At 39.8% G+C, this 23,250-nt stretch overlaps 1 protein-coding gene across 4 annotated transcripts in view; it reads left to right on the top strand.

Annotated features, from left to right (window-relative positions):
• Positions 1-1,938: 1,938 nt before the first annotated feature.
• The window catches only part of SNX1 (sorting nexin 1), a 43,095-nt gene continuing 21,783 nt past the window's right edge, over positions 1,939-23,250 (top strand). For 2 of the 4 annotated variants that reach the window (XM_033437106.2, XM_004274731.3), the window contains exons 1-4: positions 1,940-2,134; positions 16,781-16,892; positions 20,416-20,543; positions 21,092-21,158. In XM_033437106.2, coding sequence (XP_033292997.1) covers positions 1,976-2,134; positions 16,781-16,892; positions 20,416-20,543; positions 21,092-21,158 — 466 coding nt within the window. In that variant the 5' untranslated portion in view covers positions 1,940-1,975. Of the gene's footprint in view, positions 2,139-16,780; positions 16,893-20,415; positions 20,544-21,091; positions 21,159-23,250 lie in introns of all 4 variants that reach the window. The other 2 variants (XM_012534774.3, XM_049706190.1) reach the window with 2 other exon arrangements.

Genomic DNA, 23,250 nt, shown 5'->3' with positions numbered 1-23,250 from the left:
AGCATGCGGGCTGAGTAGTTGTGGCTCGCGGGCTCTAGAGCACAGGCTCAGTACTTGTGGCGCACACGCTTAGTTGCTCTGCGGCATGTGGGATCTTCCCGGACCAGGGCTTGAACCTGTGTCCCCTGCATTGGCAGGCGGATTCGTAACCACTGCGCCACCAGGGAAGCCCTCATACCATGTCTATTGAGAGGAAAGTAAGGATTATCTTGCTGAATTATCCCATGATAACATATCCCATTTATCTTTTTTAATAGATATTTATTGGAGTATAATTGCTTCACAATACCGTGTTAGTTTCTGTTGCACAACAAAGCGAATCAGCCATATGCATACACATGTCCTCATATCCCCTCCCTCTTGAGCCTCCCTCCCATCCTCCCTATCCCACCCCTCTAGGTCATCACAAAGCACCGAGCTGATCTCCCGGTGCTATGCTGCTGCTTCCCAGCAACCAACTGTTTACCATTCGGTAGTGTATATGTCAATGCTACTCTCACTTTGCCCCAGCTTCGCCCTCCCACCCCATGTCATCAAGTCCATTCTCGATGTCTACCTCTTTATCCCTGCCCTGCAACTAGGTTCATCAGTACCATTTTCTTTTTTTTTTTTTAGATTCCATATATATGTGTTAGCATACGGTATTTGTTTTTCTCTTTCTGACTTACTTCACTCTGAATGACAGTCTCTAGGTCCATCCACCTCACTACAAATAACTCAGTTTCGTTCCTTTTTATGGCTGAGTAATATTCCTCCCATTTATCTTTAAACTCTTGTCTAGCTGATTAGATTTTAGGCCCACCAGACAACCAGTGAATAATTTAGGTCCCAGGAAAATTTCGTTCAGAGTTTAATAATTCCCCTGCCATCTGTTCCACTCCACTTACTCCACAGCAATTGAGAGGATAATTCTAACTTCCTTGTAATCAAATTTAGGACACTGAAGTCTCACCTCCTCTTTGAGGCCTCCCGACTTCTCCAAACAGAATTGATGATCTCTTTTACTATGCTCCCACAGCACATTATAGCACTGTCCACTTACATGCCCATCTCCCTCAAGCGCCTAGGGGGCCAGAAGCGTCTTTATTTCTATATCTCAAGTGCATAGCAGGGTGCCAGGCACACAGTAGATGCTCAATATATATTTCTTGAATGAATTAACTAAATGTTGTTGAAAGAATGAATAGCAAAGCTTTACTGTATCTGTTCAAAGACCTCAATCAAAAATATTTATTGAGGACTTCCCTGGTGGCGCAGTGGTTAAGAATCCGCCTGCCAATGCAGGGGACATGGGTTTGAGCCCTGGCCCATGAAGATCCCACATGCTGCGGAGGAACTAAGCCTGTGCACCACAACTACTGAGCCTGCGCTCTAGAGCCCACGAGCCACAACTACTGAGACCGCGTGCCACAACTACTGAAGCCCAGGCACCTAGATCCCGTGCTCCTCAAGAGAAGCCACCTCAATGAGAAGCCCACGCACCACAACAAAGGGTAGCACCCCGTTCGCGGCAACTAGAGAAAGCCTGCGCAGAGCGACGAAGACCCAATGAAAGCAACAATTAAAAATATAAATAATTTTTAAAAATATTTATTGAAGCTCTATGTAGCCACTGTGCTTGGCATGGGTTGGTGGCACGAAGAGGTTTTCAGACTCGCTTCTTCGTCTCCTTAAGAAGCCCGGTAGATAGAGCTATCTAGAGCACAAAGAGCCCTTAAGAACATGCACGTCCCCGAGAGCCTCCTTTTCTGTCCCTTTGCCCCGTAGGTTAAGAGCTCAGCCCTGAGACCAAGGGTTTGGATTGGCTGGGCAGGAGCCCCGGGTCGCCCCGCCCCGCCCCCAGCGCGTAGGCCCCGCCCCGCGCGCCCCGCGGGACTGGTAGCGGCCTTCCCTCTTCGAGCCGCTGGAACGCTTTGCTCGCAGCACTATCTCTTTATAAAGTTGTTGTTGCGGCTTCCGCCGTGGGTGGAGGAAGATGGCGTCGGGGGGTGGTGGCTGTAGCGCTTCGGGAAGACTCCCTCCGCCCTTCCCCGTCCTGGAGCCGGAGTCCGAGGGAGCAGTCGGGGGGTCAGAACCAGAGGCCGGGGACAGCGACACCGAGGGGGAGGATATTTTCACCGGCGCCGCGGATGCCGTGAGTTCGCACCCTTCGGGGCAGGCGGGCGGGCGCCCCCAAAGGAAAGCGACGCTAAGCGAGGGTTGGGGAGGTTGGGCAGAGTGGGCCCGGCGAGACCTTACGTTGGTGACAGTAGTCGTGGCTTGGGTTCTAGATGAGCACCGAGACGTAGGGCCCGGCTTCCCCGCCGCTGGGCGGACGGTGAGGAGTGAGGGATGTGGTGGCTTCTCAGCTGAGGTCCGTGACAGCGAAGAGCCTCCGAGGCGGGCATTTGGCCCTGCCTTGCGGCCCCACGGACCCACGGGGCTGGTTTGCTGGTGGTTTCCTGCCAGGCTGATTTAATAGATCAAGATAAGGGGGTGGGGTGCAGACTTTCCTTTACCTCGCCTTACTGTTCCAAGGATGAATAATGTTATCTGGAGTTGCCCAGGATAGTGACCTGCCCACAAATCCTTTCGTTAGCTCCATCCTTACCGGTGATTACTAAAGGTCCTTTTGGATCTTAGTCTAGGAGAATTAACTTGACTCCTTTGATCTCTAGGAAAATCCTGCCAGATGTCGGTTGAAAAAAAGGTCCTGCCAGATAAACCACTACGTAGATCGAAAGCTTTGTCCCTGTTTTTTGTGCCTAAGTACCTCAGTGGGAGCAAATCTGTAAATGAGAAGAGGCAATGGTGTTTCCCATAGTAATATCCGGGTTTCTTTTAAGAGTTAGGTATTAAAAAAACTCATCTTTATATGTGGAATGTGGAAATCAATAATCAGTTCTGGAACCAATGGAGATGTTTTTGGGCTGTTTTATAAGAATACTGACTCATACCATTTGGTACAGTTAGTTCCAGGTTGAAAACTTCTTCAGTGCTAGGAGTGAATTTATGTTTCTTTCTATCTTGGTTAATGCTTAGCTTCATAGTAGCTACTCAGTATATGAGTGACTAAATAAAACAGCTTTAAATTCTTTATGCAAGCATGTGTCTGAAAAAGTTTGAGGCTTCTCTCATTTAAGTCAGAAAAAGGTTAAGTTTCTTGGCAATGCCTTCTGTGATAATCATTAGATTTTTCCGTGTACTGTATTTAGGAATTAAGTCCATAATCCCAGCTCCAAAAGTGTTTGCTGATGCTTATATAACAGCTCAGACTGTCAAATGAAGTCTCTGTTATTCTGAGAAATAACTCTTGTTGCTAATTTAGTTCTGTATCCCATTTAAAACAAATCTTTTGTCTATTCCTTTAGTAATTCCCTCATAAGCCATGCAGAACAGCGACTGTTGATAACTGCTGAGATGGTAGATAGTCAGACTGAACATCTGAAAACAGAGACTCTGGCTCTGAAAGCAATTGGTCACATTGGTAAATGATGATTTATTTTTCAAAAAGGACCCTGGAAGGATGAGTTGTTATTTTCTAAAGTTCTCTAAGTAAGTTCAAGAGGTTGTGATTTGATTGGTCTCACCAGATTACTTCCCAGAGGCATCCATACTTGTCTCCTAAGATAGTGAAAATACTTTGCCTAATTTCCATCTAAGGGAAGGAGGAGGGGGTCAGAATGAACTTGTTCGACCACAGAAAGCCAAATTATTTTTATTTAGATTTTGATCCAGGAAAATTGAGTTGCTGAGGGAACTAAAATGCCACCTGTAAGCCATTTTTTAGCAGCTTGTCTTGATGTTAATCTTCAGAAAGCCGAGACCCCAAGGTTCCTCACTAGTTAGGCTGTGAATTTTTTGTTAAATAGTCAATACAAATTATATTACAATAAATGCTTTAGTTGTGAGCCAGTGTGAGAAGATGGATTGCAGTGCTTCTGTATCTTAAGGAACAAGATTGAAGAATAAAGTAATTAAGAAAGTGGGCTTTGAAGCCTGGTTTAAATCCAGGCTCTGTTACTTGCTTGCTTAACCTTGGGAAGGGTACTTATTTACTCTGTACAGTTTCCTCACCTGTAAAATGTGAATAGTAATAGTATTTACCTGCACCATTATTGTGAGGATTAAATTAGAATACCTGTAAAACACTTAGAACAGTTGAGCATTTTGTAAACTAGAATTACTCGAAGAATCAAAAAACCCACAAAATCTAATAATGAATTAGAAAAGTTAAATTAATTAATCCTAAAAATGGTTAATGTAATTTATCAAAATCAAACTGGTAATAAGATTGATTTGATTAAAATCCATCAAAGTAGGCACTTAATGACTTCAGTAGCTTCCTACTGATTTAAGTTTATCTTCATACTAGGTTTTGTTGCATGTTGGAGGCAAAGAGAGGAATATTAAAGAATTGAGAAGCTGAGGCATATAAAGTTTAAAACTCATTTTTGGTATGCATGTAATTTCCTGGACATTGATATAACAGCTGCTGCTGTTAATCATCCCATCTGCTCTCTTTTAGAGCCCAAGAGACTTTCTTAATATGGTAATAAAAATATGATTTGATTTTTAATGGAAAGAGCAGCCCCTGATATGCATTTTAGGATCTACAAACCAGTTATTTGAATGGGATAGACTGGAGTTAGAAGGATTATTAAAACAAATCTGAAATCATTGCTTTAAGCCTGAAAACCAGTTTGTGGAAGGTCTGGTTCTTAAGAATACTCAAGACCTTATCTTCTTTATGCCTCTTACTTTGTGGACCTATGAATAAAAAGGTCTAAAATTTTAAATATATTATCTGAATCTTTGATTGGACCTGAATCCAGATATGTATCTATTTAGTTAAAACTTTCTTAGTTCTAGGATAGGATTAATTTTCCCCTTAGTAAGAAGAGAGACTAAATTAGAGCCCCTTTTCGGTTCTTCTAATTCTTAAAATTGTTATGTTAAAAACACTAAATAGCATACATGTTTTTACATCTCATTTGACCTCACTGGTCTTATTTGCATACTTCTAAACCGGAAAGGTAAAATTGAAGCAAGTTCTTTATCTGCCTTCCCAGAAGCTCGTATATGCTCATCTCTTTAGCAGTATGCCAGGACCACCATTAGATTTGCCCTCTGAATAAAAGAGGAGAACTGTGGTGTCCTTTCTCATGCTGAGAAAAAGGAGGGAAACATAGATTAATGATATCCTTGGTTCAGGTTTTGGCCATATCTGGTAACTTCTTCATTTGATGATATATTATACCAATTAGATTTTTTTTTTCTCACCACTCTTATTCTTAAATTGAAACCCTTGTAATTAGAGAAATGGCTAGAAAAAAAGAATAGGATAAAGACAAAATAGCAGGGGACTTGAAAATGAAAAGTCACATATTGAAAAAATTGTCTTTGGTTAATCAAGACTTATTTACATATTTCCACTGGTGTTTAAAGAACAATGTCACTAGCCTTTATTGGTAGTCAAAAGTCAAGGATAGCAATTGGCTTCTGATAGACAATGTTTTATGGACTATAGGGAATTATATAAACATAAGTTACATATTAACATTTAGACAGAAAAGGGCATGGTATTTTTAGAATCCAGTCCTACATCTATGATCAATATAACATGTATCCTGAGGGGAAAACAAATCAGCTTTTTTTAAATTGTGGTATAAAACACAACAAAATTTATCATCATAACCATTTTAAATTGTACAGTTCAGTAGTGCTAAGTATACTCACATTTGTGTGAAACAGATCTCCTGCATTAAATAACAACTCCCCTTATCCCCCTCCCCTGGGCCCCTGGTAGCCACCATTCTACTTTCTGTTTCTATGAATTAGACTGCTTTAGATAACCTCATAAAGTGGACTCATACAGTATTGGTCTTTTTTGTGACTGGTTTATTTCACTTAGCACAGTATCCTCAAGATTCATCCATGTTGTAGCATGTATCATAATTTCCTTCCTTTTTAAGGCTGAATAATATTCCATCAAATGTATATACCACATTTCATTTATCCATACATCCTTCAGTGGACATGTAGGTTACTTCTGCCTTTTGGCTCTGTGAGTAGTGCTGCTATGGGTATGCAAATATCTCTTTGAGACCCTGCTTTCAATTCTTTTGCATATATACTCGGAAGTGGGATTGCTGGATCATAAGGTAGTTCTATTTTTAAGTTTTTGAGGAACCTCCATACTGTTTTCCATAGCAGTTGCACCATTTTACAATGTTATCTCAGCTCTTTTTTAAGACCAGTTTATTTCCTTTTGAGTGCTTATAGGATAACTTTTTTAGATCTGGATATAAGTTGGTAATTTCATTAAAAGCTCTAAGGAAATTGATAGTTTAACTGGCTAAGATTTTAATTCTCTGTTCTGCAAAATGCGTGGTGGCTATTCCCAAAGGTATAACATGTCTTCAGTAAGTTTCTTGATACTGTCCTTTCTCTGTTCCTAATCAGACTTCTTTTTTTTAAAAAAAAAATAAATTATTTATTTATTTATGGCTGTGTTGAGTCTTTTGTTACTGCGCACGGGCTTTCTCTAGTTGCGGTGAGCGGGGGCTACTCTTTGTTGCGGTGCGCAGGCTTCTCATTGCTGTGGCTTCTCTTGTTGTGGAGCACGGGCTCTAAGCGTGTGGGCTTCAGTAGTTGTGGCACGCAGGCTCAGTAGTTGTGGCTCGCAGGCTCAGTAGTTGTGGCACACGGGCTTAGCTGCTCCACGGCATGTAGGATCTTCCTGGGCCAGGGCTTGAACCCGTGTCCCCTGCATTGGCAGGCAGATTATTCATCACTGCACCACCAGGGAAGTTCCCTAATCAGACTTCTTAAAGTTAATCTATACAACAGTATTTTTAAACAGATTTAATACTTAGTTTCTTTAGTTAATGGTATAGTCATTTACAACTAATATTAGTAAATAGTCATGGATAACTGTCCGTCTAGTTTGTAGTATTTTCTATACGCATATTGTCTCAAACACTTGTTTTTGGAGCTAACATCACATCAGGTGGTCAGATCTGATCAAAAGATCAGAAGTTGAAATTACACATTTTTCACACAGGTCTGATACAGATGTTCTTGGAAAAGTCAGTAACTGGTGTTTTGTCTAAAGATTCATTTTAATGCTCAGCTCAAATTGTAAACTTCTAATAAGTTTAGATTTTCCTGAAGTACACAGACTCATTGGTTTCTTGATCATAGACTTGTACTAGCAGTTAACCTAGCTTTCAAGGTTATGGAGGAGAAGCTAACAAAAGTAGTTACAAAACACTTTTGGAGAAAGGGGCATGAGAGAAGACTTAAAGATGACTAATAAGAACCCAACTTAAAATGTATTTAAAATAAGAGTTGTGGGGGCTTCCCTGTGGCACAGTGGTTAAGAATCTGCCTGCCAATGCAGGGGACATGGGTTCGAGCCCTGGTCTGGGAAGATCCCACGTGCTGCGGAGCAACTAAGCCCTTTCACCACAACTACTGAGCCTGTGCTCTAGAGCCCTCGAGCCACAACTATTGAGCCCACGTGCCACAACTACTGAAACCTGCGCGCCTAGAGCCCATGCACCGCAACGAAGAGTAGCCCCCACTCACCGCAACTAGAGAAAACCTGCACGCAGCAATGAAGACACAACGCAGCCAAAATAAATAAAATAATAAATAAATTAAAATGAAATAAAATTAGAGTTTGGGGCTTATGAGAGAAGCAACTAACATTGTGATCCGACTTCTAGGTTCTGTAGGGAGTTGCTGCCCCTTTACTTACTCAGATGTCAGGGTAACTCTAATGACTTGGCCACTAGTGATTCATTTGGCTGGGAGAAGGGAGAGGAAAAAGAACACTCTAATTTCTCTCCCTTGGTCCTCAAAGCTTCTCAGCACTCTTCAGTAACTGCTGTCATAAATAAATCATGAGTAGTTGATAGTTACTAGAGCAAGTAGCCATAAGTATCTCATCTCCAGGAAAAGTCTGTTGCTCAACTTTGGCGTATTCTTTTGCTTAGTCAGATGGACAGCTGGGGCTTTGTTTTGCTTTCAGAGCAGATTTGAACTGGGTTTGTTCTGCTTTTTCAATTTAGAAGCTAATGCACCATTAGTACTCTGATCGTTCTTCAGTTCCAGGCCCTTCCAAGTTATATTAGTGTGAGACCCCAAAAATTTGGTATGGAAGTTACACCAGAGGATTCAGTAGAATGTCTGTAGCTAAATTTTGGTAGATCATGGATGGCCTTTCACTTTGAGGTCTCTACTGCACTTGCTCATGGTTTTCCTTTACTAACTCAGTGGTCAGTTTCAGGCTCATTTTCCCCACCCTTCTAGCTCCCCCTTTTCCATTTTCATTAGTCCTAGAGGAACTAGCTCAGAGGTTCTCTACCTTTTTTGTGTCATGGACCCATTAGCAGTCCAGGGAAGTCTGTGGACCCATTCTCAGAATAATGTTCTTAAATGTATAAAATACATAATATTACAAAGGAAACCAATTACACTGAAATGCAATTATCAAAACGTTAGAATAATTTTATGTTATATGCTTTTTAAAAAAATGCTTTAAATAATATCTAGGGATAGGTCTAATACCGTGATTTTTAAATTGAGATGAGCATAAATGATATTTTAAGGTCTGTAATAACTGTAATATCAAATAAAAATATCTAATTTTTATTAGCTATGTCTCAGGTACTGCTACTACTCATGGTTTGTTGCCTGTCTTTATAATTGAAGAAAATGCTGAATTTCAGTTAGAGGTTAGTGAAAAGTAAATTGTAATTTTATTCCCATTTAAATTCATAGGCCCGATTCTCAATTCTGTGGCTCATGGACCCCACATTAGAATCCCTACTTTAACTCCTTAAGTTATGAGAGGGGGTAATATTGTGAAATCATTTGGGTTAGTTAGATATCCACCCAGTTTGTAGAGTAAGATGTACCAAATCCAGTGGACACTTAAGGTCCATTCTCCTAAGCACAGAAACTTTTAGTGCATCTGTGCCATTTTTGAAACATGGTGTGGGAGAGGAGTCACTGCCTGCGGTAGGCGGAATGACTTCCCCCTCCAGCATGTCCACTCCTATTCCTGGAACCTGTGAAGGTCTTAGGTTACAAAGTGAAGGGTAAATTTTAAGTTGGGATTAAGGTTGCTAATCAGCTGACCTTAAAGTAGGGAAATTATCCTGGATGATCTGAGTAGGCCCAGTGTAACCACAAGGATTCTTTAAAAATGGAAGATACAGAGAGTCACTACCTTCAGAAGAAAGGCACAGAGAGATGTAACATTGTTGGCTTTGAAGATGGAGGAAGTGGGCCATGAGCCAAGGAATGTAGGCAGCTTCTAGAAGCTAGAAAGAGCAAGGAAACAGATTCTCCCCTAGAACCTCCAGGACGGAATGCAGCCGTGATGATACCTTGATTTTAGCTCAGTGAGACCTGTATTGACTTCTGCAGAACTATAAATTAATAAATTTCCATTGTTTATAATCTGTTAAATTTGTGATAATTTGTCACAGCCATGATAGAAAACTAATACACTGACCCACTTAGCTCATTTCTCCCCAGAAGTAAAGGTGGCAAAAGGAGTAGTATTTCATGCCAAGATCTTCCAGTGTAAGTTTTTTTCTTGGCTGCGTTGGGTCTTTGTTGCTGTGCGCGGGCTTTCTCTAGTTGCGGCAAGCGGGGGCTACTCCATTGTGGTGCGCGGGCTTCTCATTGCGGTGGCTTTTCTTGTTGAGGAGCACGGGCTCTAGGCGCGTGGGTTTCTGTAGTTGTGGCACGCGGGCTTAGTTGCTCCGCGGCATGTGGGATCTTCCCAGACCAGGGCTCAAACTTGTGTCCCCTGCATTGGCAGGCAGATTCTTAACCACTGCGCCAACAGGAAAGCCCTACCAGGGTAATTTTTAAAGACTTTGTGACTGCCGTTTTATCATCTGGGTATAACTTCTGGGGTTGACTTATTCCTAATTGTCCTTTCCTTGTCACACAATTCCGTAGCTCCATATTGCCTTAACTAAATTATCCAAATTTTGCATCGGAAAATGAGTATGTACCCAGTTTTCCAGAAGCACTGTTACTTGAGCTTTTTATTTGGATTCATCCTCTAAATGCAGTTGAGAATTTCAATTGTACTACTCTTCTGAGGTCCCTTGAACATAATGCAAAGATTCTGCCTGGAGCAAAGAGCAATTGAGCAACATGAGGAAGAATCAAAACTGGTTAACGTAAATGGAAGATACCTGGAATCACAGCAGTACTTTTCAGTACTGAATGGCTGTCAGCTCTGGGGGACAGGAAGCCCACATCTGTCCTTCCCTGAGCTAAGAAAATTTCATTAGTAGCCTGAGCCTCATGGTTTGAAGCCAGTAATTGGCAAGGAATACCTGTTTGCTCTTAACACAAGTGCTGTCTTGCTGGCATATCTTTCTAGTGACTCTCTGAGAATTAGGATTAGGCTGTCTGAGTGCTCTTGTAAGTACAAACAGAAGCACAAGAACCCAGAGAATACTGTTCCTCTGAGCCCTTCCTTAGACAGCCAAAATGATTGAAGACACATAGACATATGGACCGGTGGTGAGCACTGAAGATGCAGTCGCCTATAGAATTCAGACTTAAGGAGGAATAAGAAGGAGAGAGCATCATATGTCATGGTCATATGCTCTGACACTACAGATACAAAAGAACTATATTTTTTATTTTTTTTTGCAGTACACGGGCCTCTCACTGTTGTGGCCTCTCCTGATGCGGAGCACAGGCTCCGGACGCGCAGGCTCAGCGGCCATGGCTCACGGGCTCAGCCGCTCCGCGGCATGTGGGATCTTCCCGGACCGGGGCACGAACCCATGTCCCCTGCATCAGCAGGCGGACTCTCAACCACTGCGTCACCAGGGAAGCCCACAACTATATTTTTTAAAAAGGAAAGGGAATGGGGATAACATTTGCAAAAAAATGTTTAACTGTTTTCAGTAATCATAGTAGTTGGTGATAGTATCAGCATTGTTATCCTGAGACTGTAATGTGGGATAAATCAAGTGAATACTTATAAGACAGTCTAATCCTATCATCCACTGTGTTCTCGAGAATCAGAATTCTTATATGAAAGAAAGGAGACTTGAAATTTGTAGTCTTGATATTTGAATGGAAAATGTCAGTATGAACACATGAAACATTTTAAAAACAAATGTGTGTATCTATATCTTTCTACTGAAAAGCTCTAGATACACTGATGAACCCAGGTACCTCTGAATACCCCTAGTGCTCAGACCGTGGTCTTGAAATAGTATTTCAAGAAACCAGGGCTTCTGGTTCTCGTAGAACAGGCTGATTTCAGGTGTGAGGTAGGAAACGTACAAAAAGAGCCTGGACAATCTTGTCATTACAGAAAACAAGGAAGCTTTCAAAAACTACAGGGTCACGTCAAAAATACTCAGAGCCAACTTGAAGAGGTTCCCACTGGCCAATGATGGAATGATTTGAGCTTAAGTAATGATAATAACGACCATGAATTGCAACACATAAAATATATATGAATTGTAAAACAGTATGGAAGTTTCTTAAAAAACTAAAAATGGAACTACTATATGACCCAGCAATTCTACCTGGGTGTATATCCATAAAACACTAATTTGAAAAGATAAGGCACCCCAATGTTCGTAGCAGCACTATTTACCATTGCCAAGATATGCAAGCAACCTAAGTGTCCATCAACAGATGAAGGGATTAAGATGTGGTGAAAAAAAAAAATACACACACACACACACACACACTCGGGAATACTACTCAGTCATAAAAAAAATGAAATTTGGGGCTTCCCTGGTGGCGCAGTGGTTGAGAGTCCGCCTGCCGATGCAGGGGACACGGGTTCGTGCCCCGGTCCGGGAAGATCCCACATGCCGCAGAGCGGCTGGGCCCGTGAGCCATGGCCGCTGAGCCTGCGCGTCCGGAGCCTGTGCTCCGCAAAGGGAGAGGCCACAACAGTGAGAGGCCCGTGTACTGCAAGAAAAATAATAATAATAAATATAAAATAAATACAATGAAATTTTGTCATTTGCAACAATAGGAATGGACTTGGAGGGTATTATACTAAGTGAAATACGTCAGACAAAGATGAAAGACAAATACTGTATGATATCACTTATATGTGGAATCTGAAAAATACAGCAAACTAGTGAATATAACAAAAAAGAAGCAGACTTACAGATGTAGAGAACAAACTAGTGGTTACCAGTAGGGAGAGGGAAAGGAGAGGGGTAATATAGGGATAGGGAATTAAGAGGTACAAAGTACTATGTATAAAATAAATTACAAGGATATATTGTATAACACAGGGAATATAGCCAATATTTTATAATAACTAAATGGAGTATAACCTTTAAAAATTGTTAATCACTGTTCTGTACACCTGTAACTTATACAATATTGTACATTAACTATACTTCAATAAAAAATAAATTAAAAAAATTTCATCACAGAAAATAGTTTTATCTATTGCCTAGAAATTTAGCCCCCTTCAAAGTTTTGTGACTTACTATTAAGAGATTTTTAAAATATGGATTATAAAGCAAGCCTTATTTTTAGTATTGATTTTGTCACTCTGTAATCAGTGTGCCTCCACCCCCAAAAATGAGTCCTTCCTAAAATTTAAACTGTTGCTTCAAAATTAGCTTTTTAATATAAATCATTCCTTAATACTGATGAAAATTAGCCTTTTAACCTTGGGCATATGAAATATATTTTAATACCAGGTGGCTATTTATTTTGATGAGAAGTAAGCTATTATTATAAACTCTAGTCTCATGGAAGACTTGTTTTCTATTAACAGTCCTGTATAAATGTTGGGTACCATGAACGGGGTTCATTTCTTCTTATCCTTAAAAATAGTCCTGCTCAGCTTCTCTTGTATTTGATTTTAAGTAAAACTTGAGAATATGCCTCAAAGGACAACTGTGTGCTGGGTACTCTTCAGCCTAAAGAAATAGGCCAGTGCCAATACAAATCAGTCAATTGAGAATAAATTTGCTAAGATCAAAAATAAAACAAAGAGAAAAGAGATAAAATTGGGGGCGTGGGTACTATACAATATGCCGGAGAGAGAGTTAACATACTTATGTAAGAGAAGTGTACATCTAAGTAACGCTAACTTAGCATAGAAAAATGGGCAAAGGACACCAAAGCACATCACAGGGATTCAGATGGCCAGTAAACATGTGGGAACAAGACAACTTATAACTCGTTAACATACAAAGATTTTTTAGAGAGAGAGAGAATGCTTAATGTTGCTGTGGTGGTGTGGGGTGGGGACCTGGGGGTGGATGCAAATTGTGATCTTTCTGGAAGGGAGCTTAGTAGAGCCTTTGAAAATTTCGTTTAATAATTCTGCTTAAGAATCTATCCCAAGGAAATAATCAGATGTAGACTTATATATAGGGATAGACATCACTATATTTTTTGTGATGATAAAAATAAAAACCTGGAAACTCTAAATGCCCATCATTAGGGAAGTGACTATGTTGTAGTATACCCATATGATAGAGAGTTAAGTCACTAAAAGTGGGATTTTTGTACAACCTTAAAGACATGAGAAAACTGCTCAGATGGCAAAGGGGGCAAAAACAGAATACAAAGTTTTGTGTACATAGATTAATTTTATAAAAGAACTACTGAGGAAAAATTAGAATAGTAAATACAATAATCAGTCTAACTATGTTCAGCTTTCCTAGAACTCAGCCTTTAGTGGTTTTTGGAATGGAGTCCCAGAGTATATTTGAGGAGCAGTTTTCTATTCTCAAAGGTAGTTGTTACCTAGCTTACTAAGAGTGCACAAGCTTTTGTTTTCATCACAGTTCTAGTCAAGCAAAGTATGGTTTGGGCTTGAAGAGGATCTGGTAGAGGAAGAATGACAAGTAGTTGTGCTCTGTCACCACAGTATCCCATCCATCTGGATCTGTCTTTTCTGATTAGTATAGGGAAAGACAGACTGCTATTCTTTTGTTTTTTTGATTGAAGTATAGTTGATTTACAATGTTGTGTTCGTTTCTGGTGTATAGCAACTTGATTCAGTTATACGTGTGTGTGTGTGTGTTTGGTTATATATGTGTATATATTCTTTTTCATGTTCTTTTCCATTATGGTTTATGACAAGATATTGAATATAGTTCCCTGTGCTATATAGTAGGACCTTGTTGCTTATCTATTTTATATATAGTAGTTTTTATCTGCTAATCCCAAACTCCTAATTTATCCCTTCCCCATCCCCTTTCCCCTTTGGTAACCTTAAGTTTGTTTTCTATGTCTGTGAATCTGTTTCTGCTTTGTAAATAAGTTCATTTGTATCATATTTTAGATTCCACGTGTAAGTGATATCATATTTGTCTTTTTCTGTCTAACTTCACTTAGTATGATAATCTCTAGGTCCATGCAATATGGCTGAGTAGTATTCATTGTATATACATACCGCATCTGCTTTATCCATTCATCTATCAGTGGACATTTAGGTTGCTTCTATGTCTTGGCTATTGTAAATAGTGCTGCTGTGAACATTGGGGTGTGTGTATCTTTTCGAATTAGAGTTTTCTCTGGGTATATGCCCAGGAGTGGGATTGCTGGATCATATGGCAACTCTACTTTCAGTTTTTTAATGAACCTCTATATTGTTTTCCATAGTGGCTGCACCAATTTACATTCCCACCAACAGTGTAAGAGAGTTCCCTTTTCTCCACACCCTCTACAGCATTTGTTATTTGTAGACTTTTTAATTGACGGCCCTTCTGACCCGTGTGAGGCAATACCTCATTGTAGTTTTGACTTGCATTTTTCTAATAATTAGCGATGTTGAGCATCTTTTCATGTGTCTGTTGGTCATCTGTATGTCTTCTTTGGAGAAATGTTTTTCTAGGTCTTCTGCCCACTCTTTGATTGGGTTGTTTGGTTTTTTGTTATTGAGTTTATGAGCTATTTGTATATTTTGGAAATAAAGCCCTTGTCGGTCTCATTGTTTGCAAATATTTTCTCCCAGACAGACTGCTATTCTAGCATTGCTCCAGAAAATTTTCTTAATCTTTAAACTTCCAAGTTTAGATGATAAAACAGAAATAGAAAGGTGCCTTTATTCATCTTCGTATCACAAGAATGGGTTCTTCTCGGTGTTGTTAAAAATGGGTAAATTCTAACCTGTTCTTTTCCTGTTTCTTTAGTCTCTCTGGTGAGCTACTAGTAAATTACATTTATATATGTATATTCTTAATGTATCTGAGTTTTAATCTCTCTTAGATCTCCATCTAGAGGCAACTGGTATTAGTGGGAACTGAATTAAAAGACATCAGATGGCTTTTTATGAGATTCCCTATACTGTACAAGAGCACAAGAGCATGTATAGGATGGACGTGTGTATGTAAGAAAGTAGTTGGCAATTTAAGAGGCAAAAGGGAAGTGTAGGGTTTGGTTTTGCCCTATTATTTGTTGTCTGTGTCTCGGCAGTGATTTTTTTTTTTTGGTTGTTTTTTAAGATTGTGGAAGCAGCTAGAAGACAGGATCACTGTCTCTAACAGAATTGGTAACATTTAAGCACATACAACTAAAAGCTTATTAAATTTTATTAGCATAGAAAATTTCGTTGTTAGCTAGTATAAATCTACATATTGGTAACAGTTTCTTTCCCTGAGGGTGGCCCCAGTACTGGGATGGAGCTATTTGCATGACAGATTCAAAGTACCCAATAAATCTGTGATTTCACTTTGTTCTGTTGGGTCAGAAAGGGCCTGTTTCCAAGGAACAAACACCCTCAGATTTGTTAAGGAAATGTTTCATAAAAGATTCCTTAAGTCAGGTCTTTTAACTGATTTGGCCTTGGGGTCTGACTTCAAAACCCTCTAATATGACACCATGGCTTTTGAAGTCAGATTCTCAGCTTTCTGTTAGTTTTCTACACAATCCAGCTTTGTTCACTCTGGTACCGGTCTGGGGCCTCACCCCACACTTGCTTGCGGCAGATCACTGAGCTTTTGATAAAGGCCATGGACTGACTGTATTTTCACCATATGCCTGTAGGCTAAGCATGGCTGGTTTTTCTTCTGCTAGCCTGACACGAGTCTGGTTGAAAATTGTGTCTCTATAAGTTAAGGATGAAAAGATAAGTTATAGTTACAAACAACATTAAAGTGTCATACCTTCCTTTGCTTGTCGGGAGGGTCGGTAATATCCACATACCTGGGCTTCAGTGAATGGTTCAGCCAAGGCCACAAAATAAGTCAGGATCAGAGCTTGATTTATGGTCTCTAGTGTGGTGTCCTGGACACTAGAATGTGCCCTGTCAGCATTTGAAAGAATAAAGGTCATCAACTGAGGAGAAATGCATTTGGACAGGTTCTTTTGAAAATTATCTTTGTATACACATATCCATGTTGGCATCATGTGCTTTGGGGTAGGGCATTTCAGCAGGGTTATAGTGTTAGAAGTTAACCCTAAAATGTGTGAGTTTATTTTAGCTCTGTGATCACTCAGGCCACACTTACATAACTAATAATGATTTGCTGCTTATTAAACTGGCTGACTAGTGATCCTGTCTTCCCCTAAACACCTGGGGGAGCAACTGAGGGGTGCATCAGAAGTCACTTTCTAGGTTGGTTTGTTTTTTGGTGGTTTTTTTGGCCGTGTGAAGCAGCATGGGGGATCTTAGTTCCCTAACCAGGGATTGAACCCGTGTCCCCTGCAGTGGAAGCGCAGGGTCTTAACCACTGGACCGCCAGGGAAGTCCTCTAGGTTTGTTTTTAATGGTACAATTTTATTCATAGTATTCAGAGTATTTCTTTGTTTTCAGAGTAAGCCCCAGTCTCCAAAGAGAATTGCTTCCCTTCTTCCCATCAACAGTGGCTCCAAAGAAAATGGGATCCATGAGGAACAAGACCAAGAGCCACAGGATCTCTTTGCAGGCAAGTATGGACTCAAAACTTAAGCTAGGAATCTTCTAAGTTGCTGAGTTAAAGTAAAAAGCTATATATATATATGAGAAACACAACTCTATGTTAAGATACTATTGTGGAGGATTCCAAAACATAATAAAAGGCAGTACCTGCCATCACGATACTTACAGGTTTAGGGAGTAAGACATAAATATACAGTTATTTAAGAATGTGATTTAGACAAATTGTTAAACAATAATATAAATGTGGCCAGAGGACTGATAGAAATATTAGGTCACAGGAGCTCAGAGGGGTCTGAGGTGAGACTAAAGTAGTGGTTTTAGACTTTTATGACCAAGACTCATAGTAAGAAATACATTTTGTGTCATAATCCAAAATATTTATGCACTTGTATAAAACTAAAAGTTTTATTAAATGACTTGCCTTTACTACCCTCCATACAATCTGAAATTTTCTGTTGTTTCTCTTTTTTTAAAATGCTGTTTGTAACCCACTGAATCACTGTCACAATTCCCCAGTGAACAACAGACTGCAGTTTGAAAAATACTAGTATAGAACAGAGTTTCTCAATCTTGGCACTATTAACATTTTGGGCCCAATAATTTTTTGTTGAGAGGGACTGCCCTGTTCTCAACAAAAGGTGGTCCTTCCCCTGTACCACCCCCAAAGACATTCAAAGACATTTGGCAATGGTTGGAGACATTTTTGTTTGTCACACCTGGCAGTGCTGCCGGTATCTGCTGAGTAGAGGCCATGGATGCTGCTAAACACCCCACAGTACACAGACAGCCCCTCACCAAAAAGAATTATCCAGCCCAAAATATCAGTAGTGCCCTCATTGATAATCTCTGCTCTAGAGTGATCTTGTTAGACTTCTTGGAAGAAGCAGGATTTATGTAGGAAAAAGAGAAAGGGTGCAAATGGTTAGGCAGGAAGTATATGGTGTGTTTGAGGGACAGTCAGTAAACTCAGTGGGCCAAAACAGGGGCTTCTTAGAGATGCCATGGAAGGTAAGTCTGGAAATGTTGTTTAGGAGGATTTTAGATAACAGTAATAATTAGAATTTGAATTTTCATCCTAGTGCCAATTAAGAGCCATTGGTAGTTTTGAGTAAGGAAAGTGCTATGGGCAAAGTGAGGAAAGACTGACCTGGTAGAATTATTATATAAAACGGATTGCAATGGACAAAGACTGGAGATGTCAGAAGGCAATCACAAATTAGTTCAAGAATAAAATGGTAAAGACCAAAAATAAGGTAATGGAAATAGAAAAAGAAAGGTGAAAACTTTTCAAAAACTGAAATCAACAGAATCTGGTGTTGGTGATTGGGTATAACGGGTGTCCAAAAATAAGGATTGAAGACAGTCAAAAGTTTCAAGCCCAAGGATTAGGAAGAAAATGGTACCATTTTGAGAACTACATTCTACAGAAGAAACTAGCTTTGAGTTGGAAGGTGGGGAGAGTGAGTTTGGGTTTTAGATATTTTAAATTTTAAATGTGGGGATCAGCTTCCTAGAGGTGGTAATTGAAACTGCCATGTGAATGAGACCCTCAAAGGAGAGAATGATAAGGAAGGGAAGAGATGAGAGGGTGGACTTGGGAAGGGAAGATCTTGGGAGGACTCTCACATTTGAACTCGGTGCGAAATTAAGACATGACGAGGGAAGAAGAGGTTAGAAGAAGGAATATAAAGATTTCAAATATTTTCCAATTCCTTTCCTCTATGAAACTTAAGTGCCCACTGTTCATTCTGCTAATGTTTACATTTGGGATAAAATTTCTGGAGGAGAAATGCAAATAATGAATCATCTAGTTATATGGCAGACTGCAAAGAAAGTTTTTCTATCTTTGGGAACTTAACATTTATATGATTTGCCCTTTAAGAAGACCTGAAATCTTGGTGTGACTGAGTTACCCCATGGTTGGGTTTTATATATGAACATGTAGAAGATCTTTATTAGGAACATATTTATTGCTGATGAAGGTTCTGATTTACTTCATTCCCCAACTGTTTTCATAAGCAGCCAATGACTGCCTCATTACTAAGAAAGGAACATAAGATATCTATAGAAAGGAATGCCTACAGTGATACATTTAGTTTAGGACTTGAGTAGTTTCTCGGATATTTCAGTTATTGACTGTGGAAATTTAAATGTTCTAATACTTTCTACATGATTAGTTTAGTGATCGTCAGAATCTCTGTGATGGAGTCCAGTGGCTCTTCCATTACTCTTATCAAGAGTACAAAGAAAAAAGCATTTTTGATGTAAGTTTTGTCACATTTGTCACAGGACTCTCAATAAAAAATGCACAGCTCTTCAAAAGGCTTTTAGTAGCACTCTAATAAGCCAAAGGTTTTAAATGTTTAAATTCCTGTTTTGTTTTCAGTCACATTTATTGGATTGGATAACTTAATTATTTATGTGGTGCCTGCATGATATGAATTTCTTAAACATACTTTAGCTGGTTGCTTGCTTCAAAGAATCCTATCACCCTAGCATGTTCATTATGCATATTTTTGTGTGGTTTGTACTCCTACAGTAGGGCCAGATTATATTACCACCTCTCTCTTTCTGATGAGGAAAAGAATCCTGATAGGATTCCGACAGTCTGGCAAACTTGTTTATAGACATGATTAACTTTTTTTTTTTTTTTTTTTTTTGGCGGTATGCGGGCCTCTCACTGTTGTGGCCTCTCCCGTTGCGGAGCACAGGCTGTGGACGCACAGGCTCAGCGGCCATGGCTCACGGGCCCAGCCGCCCCGCGGCATGTGGGATCTTCCCAGACCGGGGCACGAACCCGTGTCCCCTGCATCGGCAGGCGGACTTTCAACCACTGCGCCACCAGGGAAGCCCTTTTAATGATAATAACATTGATCTAGGACCTGGTTATGCCTTATAGACCCCTCTGTCTGGTTTCATTTTAGCTCTAAATGAAAGTCTAGAAAAGAAAAAGAAACAGTTCTCTTTGAATTCCCTAAGGCTAGAATTGAATACTTACTGATCAGGCCAAACCCTAATGGATATTTATATTTTTCTTTATTAAAAAGAAAAAAAAAATCTCAGTTATCTAGGCTTTGAACTTCTAGCTCCATTGCTCCTAGTTGAGAGTGCGTTCTTATTATTTGCCTAAGAAATTGTAATGCCTAAAAATGGTACATAATGCTCTTTTAAAAGTCCCCTCCCTAGAACACTTAGGGAATGAGTTGTTCTGTTCAGCTGAGATTTTCCTAGACAAAGACAGCTCTTTAGCACTTTTTTTTAAACTATTTTGATTAGAAAGATTTTCAGATATTGCAATATATTTTTATCCCCCTTGGACAGCATATATTAAACATAACTTAATCTTTGCAAGATGATCTAAAACTGTAATTGTGAACATTCTTAAACTGTGGTAAAACAACAGTGTCATCTTCAGATGTGGCAAACAGTACTTTTCCCCCAGTGTTACTGCATTTGTATCTTAGGTCCATTTTTTCTAGCTTACAGTTTTTCTGACTCTTCTTTCATTATAAAATATCAACTATTTTTAGATGCCACAGTGGAGCTATCCCTGGACAGCACACAAAATAATCAGAAGAAGGTGCCAGCCAAAACACTCATTTCTCTTCCTCCACAGGAGGCCACAAATTCTTCTAAGCCCCAGCCAAGCTATGAGGAGGTGAGAATTTGTGCTGTTGGTCTTCTTTTGGATGTTTAGGACTGTGCTGCCAGTCTGAAGTTCAGTTGAGTTTGAACCTTGATATAACATGTATGACTCTTGAAGAAGACTCTTATGGTTAATGGACAGCCAAAATCCAATAAAGGACTCTTTCCTGGGCAGAGTATCTGTTACCCAGAAGATGGCACAGAGGCTTTCAATGGTCATTAATGATATTTAGTGTCCGAAGCTCCCATATTCAAGAGTATAGCGTCTCCTCATTCCCTCCTTAGCCTAACAGCGTCAAGTCTTCCAAAACCTAGTAATTATTCGTTATGATCAAAATAATGTTTTAAGAGAATAGATGTAACAAAGATATTCGTGCAAGCTCCAACTTAAAGTAGTGGAAGTTGCTTCATCAAGATTGTTGGGAATGGACAGAGCTGAACACTGATGTGTAGAAGGATATATCTATATCTAATATATGTTATATTGATGTAATGTTAATGCAGAGTAAAATTAATGTAGCCTTTTTTGGGGTATCTCATGATTTGTCTTCTCTTTAAAAGCTAGAGGAAGAAGAACAGGAAGACCAAGTTGACTTGACAGTTGGTATAACTGATCCTGAGAAGATAGGTAAGTGTACTTGGGACTCCCTGTGATGTTAGGATATTGCTGTGGAAAGCACAGTTAGCTAATTTCTTAATGGTTACCTCCAGAGCTGAACTAGCTAGTGTGAAATACTTCATCATTATCTTTCCTATGAAACTATGCCCCTTGCTATGCTTCCAAGGCCAGAAACAGCAGTTACCAGTACTTATTTAGGCCTTTTCTGGCTTAAGAAAGAAAAATCAGAAAATCAAATATTATTCAAATCCCTTTTTAAAAACCCAAAATTGGCTTCTCCCACAGAGTTGTTGACACCATTTTATTTCCTCTTGAGATCATAAATTCCATTTAAGCACCCTAAAAACACGTTTTAAAATCTTGGGATGCTGGATTTATTTTTCCCTCAAGAAATTTGGATTTCTTGTTACATGTCTTTTTACTATGTACTCTTGATATTCTAATAAAGTGGGGAAATCTGCATCTCTCTTTCATAGGTAAAGATTAAAGAACCCAGGTTGAATTTTGATCAAATTTAAATTAGATTTTCAAAAAGCACAATACTTAACTTTGACGAGAATGTGGATTTTTAGGATAGCCTTCCTGTGTCTCAAGCTTGTGAGACCTTTTAGTGAGCGGCGGGCAAACAGGCCTCGACTTTCCTTGTTCCAGATATAGTCTCTAAGAGAAGAGGCTGCACAGAGCTTTTTCCTCCTATTAAGTAGGGGTGATATTTGTATGGTTAAGAGGAAAAATGTGCTTTCCAACCCTTTGTCTATTCTGAACTAGGAACAAGAATTTTTAAAATCTAATTAGACTTTATGCCAAAATGGTTTGTTGTTAAACTGTAGAGTTTTACTTTTCCTAGACTGGTGCACTGGTAGGATGTTTATGAGCATCTTATACAATTCCCTCATCCACCAGTAGAGGAAATTGAGAACCAATAAATGAAATGTAGCCTTCCTGTCAGGTCACAATATATGGCCCGTGGTAGAACCTGGACCAGAATTTTGGATTACATGTTTAGGATTCTCTCTTGCCTCTCTAATATTTATGAATATTCTATATGCACATTGATTTTAGGCTAGTTATTAGCTGCTTTAAATCCTTGGTAGAGAGCTTCCCTGGTGGCGCAGTGGTTGAGAGTCCGCCTGCCGATGCAGGGGACACGGATTCGTGCCCCGGTCCGGGAAGATCCCACATGCCGCGGAGCGGCTGGGCCTGTGAGCCATGGCCGCTGAGCCTGCGCGTCCGGAGCCTGTGCTCTGCAACGGGAGAGGCCACAACAGTGAGAGACCCACGTACCACAAAAAAAGGAAAAAAAAAAAACCAGAAATTTATTCTCTCAGAGTTCTGAAGGCCAGAAGTCTTGTCATGGTGTTGGTGAGGCCATGCTTCCTCTGAAGGCACTAGAGAAGGACTGTTCCATGCCTCTCCTCTAGCTTTTGGAGCCTCAGGCATTCCTTGACTTACAGATGAATCACTCCAGTCTCTGCCTTCATTGTCACATGGCATTCTCCCTGGTGCCTTCACATCATCTTCCCTTTATGTGTGTCTGTCTCTGTCCAAAGGTCCCTTTTTTATGTAGACACCAGTCATATTGAATTAAGGCCCACCCTACTGACCCCATTTTCACTTGATTTCTTCTATAAAGACCCTGTTTTCAAATCAGGTCACATTCTGAGGTACCACGGGTTAGGATTTTCAACATATCTTTTTTAGGGGGACACAGTTCAATGTGTAACAGTAATTTAAACATCCCGTGGATCAGATTTATTTAAACACAAATCACTTTTGGTGATAAACCTTCATCCCCTTGCACCATAGTAGATTCTTAGTCATGTCGATGCCAAGAAACCAGCTACTTCGAGATTCATATTGATCTTTGTAACAGCACCTTCTGTTTGCGTGGGCTGTTTACTCAACATGAGCCTCTCATTCCCACAGGGATCTAAATAAGAGTCTCACTACCAGGATATTGCTTTTTAGAGCCTTGGTAATTTGCATATGTCATTTTCAACTTCCTGAAATTATTTAGGAAATTAACAAATTTAAAACTGCTGCATTTCTAGGACATTTCCATATCTTATAAGCTCTGGACATGAAAGTATGTCTCTTTTTT

The sequence above is a fragment of the Orcinus orca genome, chromosome 2 (assembly GCF_937001465.1).
Source record: "Orcinus orca chromosome 2, mOrcOrc1.1, whole genome shotgun sequence".
In the NCBI taxonomy this organism is placed as follows: Eukaryota; Metazoa; Chordata; class Mammalia; order Artiodactyla; family Delphinidae; genus Orcinus; species Orcinus orca.
Note: the sequence above shows the minus strand (reverse complement) of the source record. Positions and strands in the feature narration are given on the sequence as shown.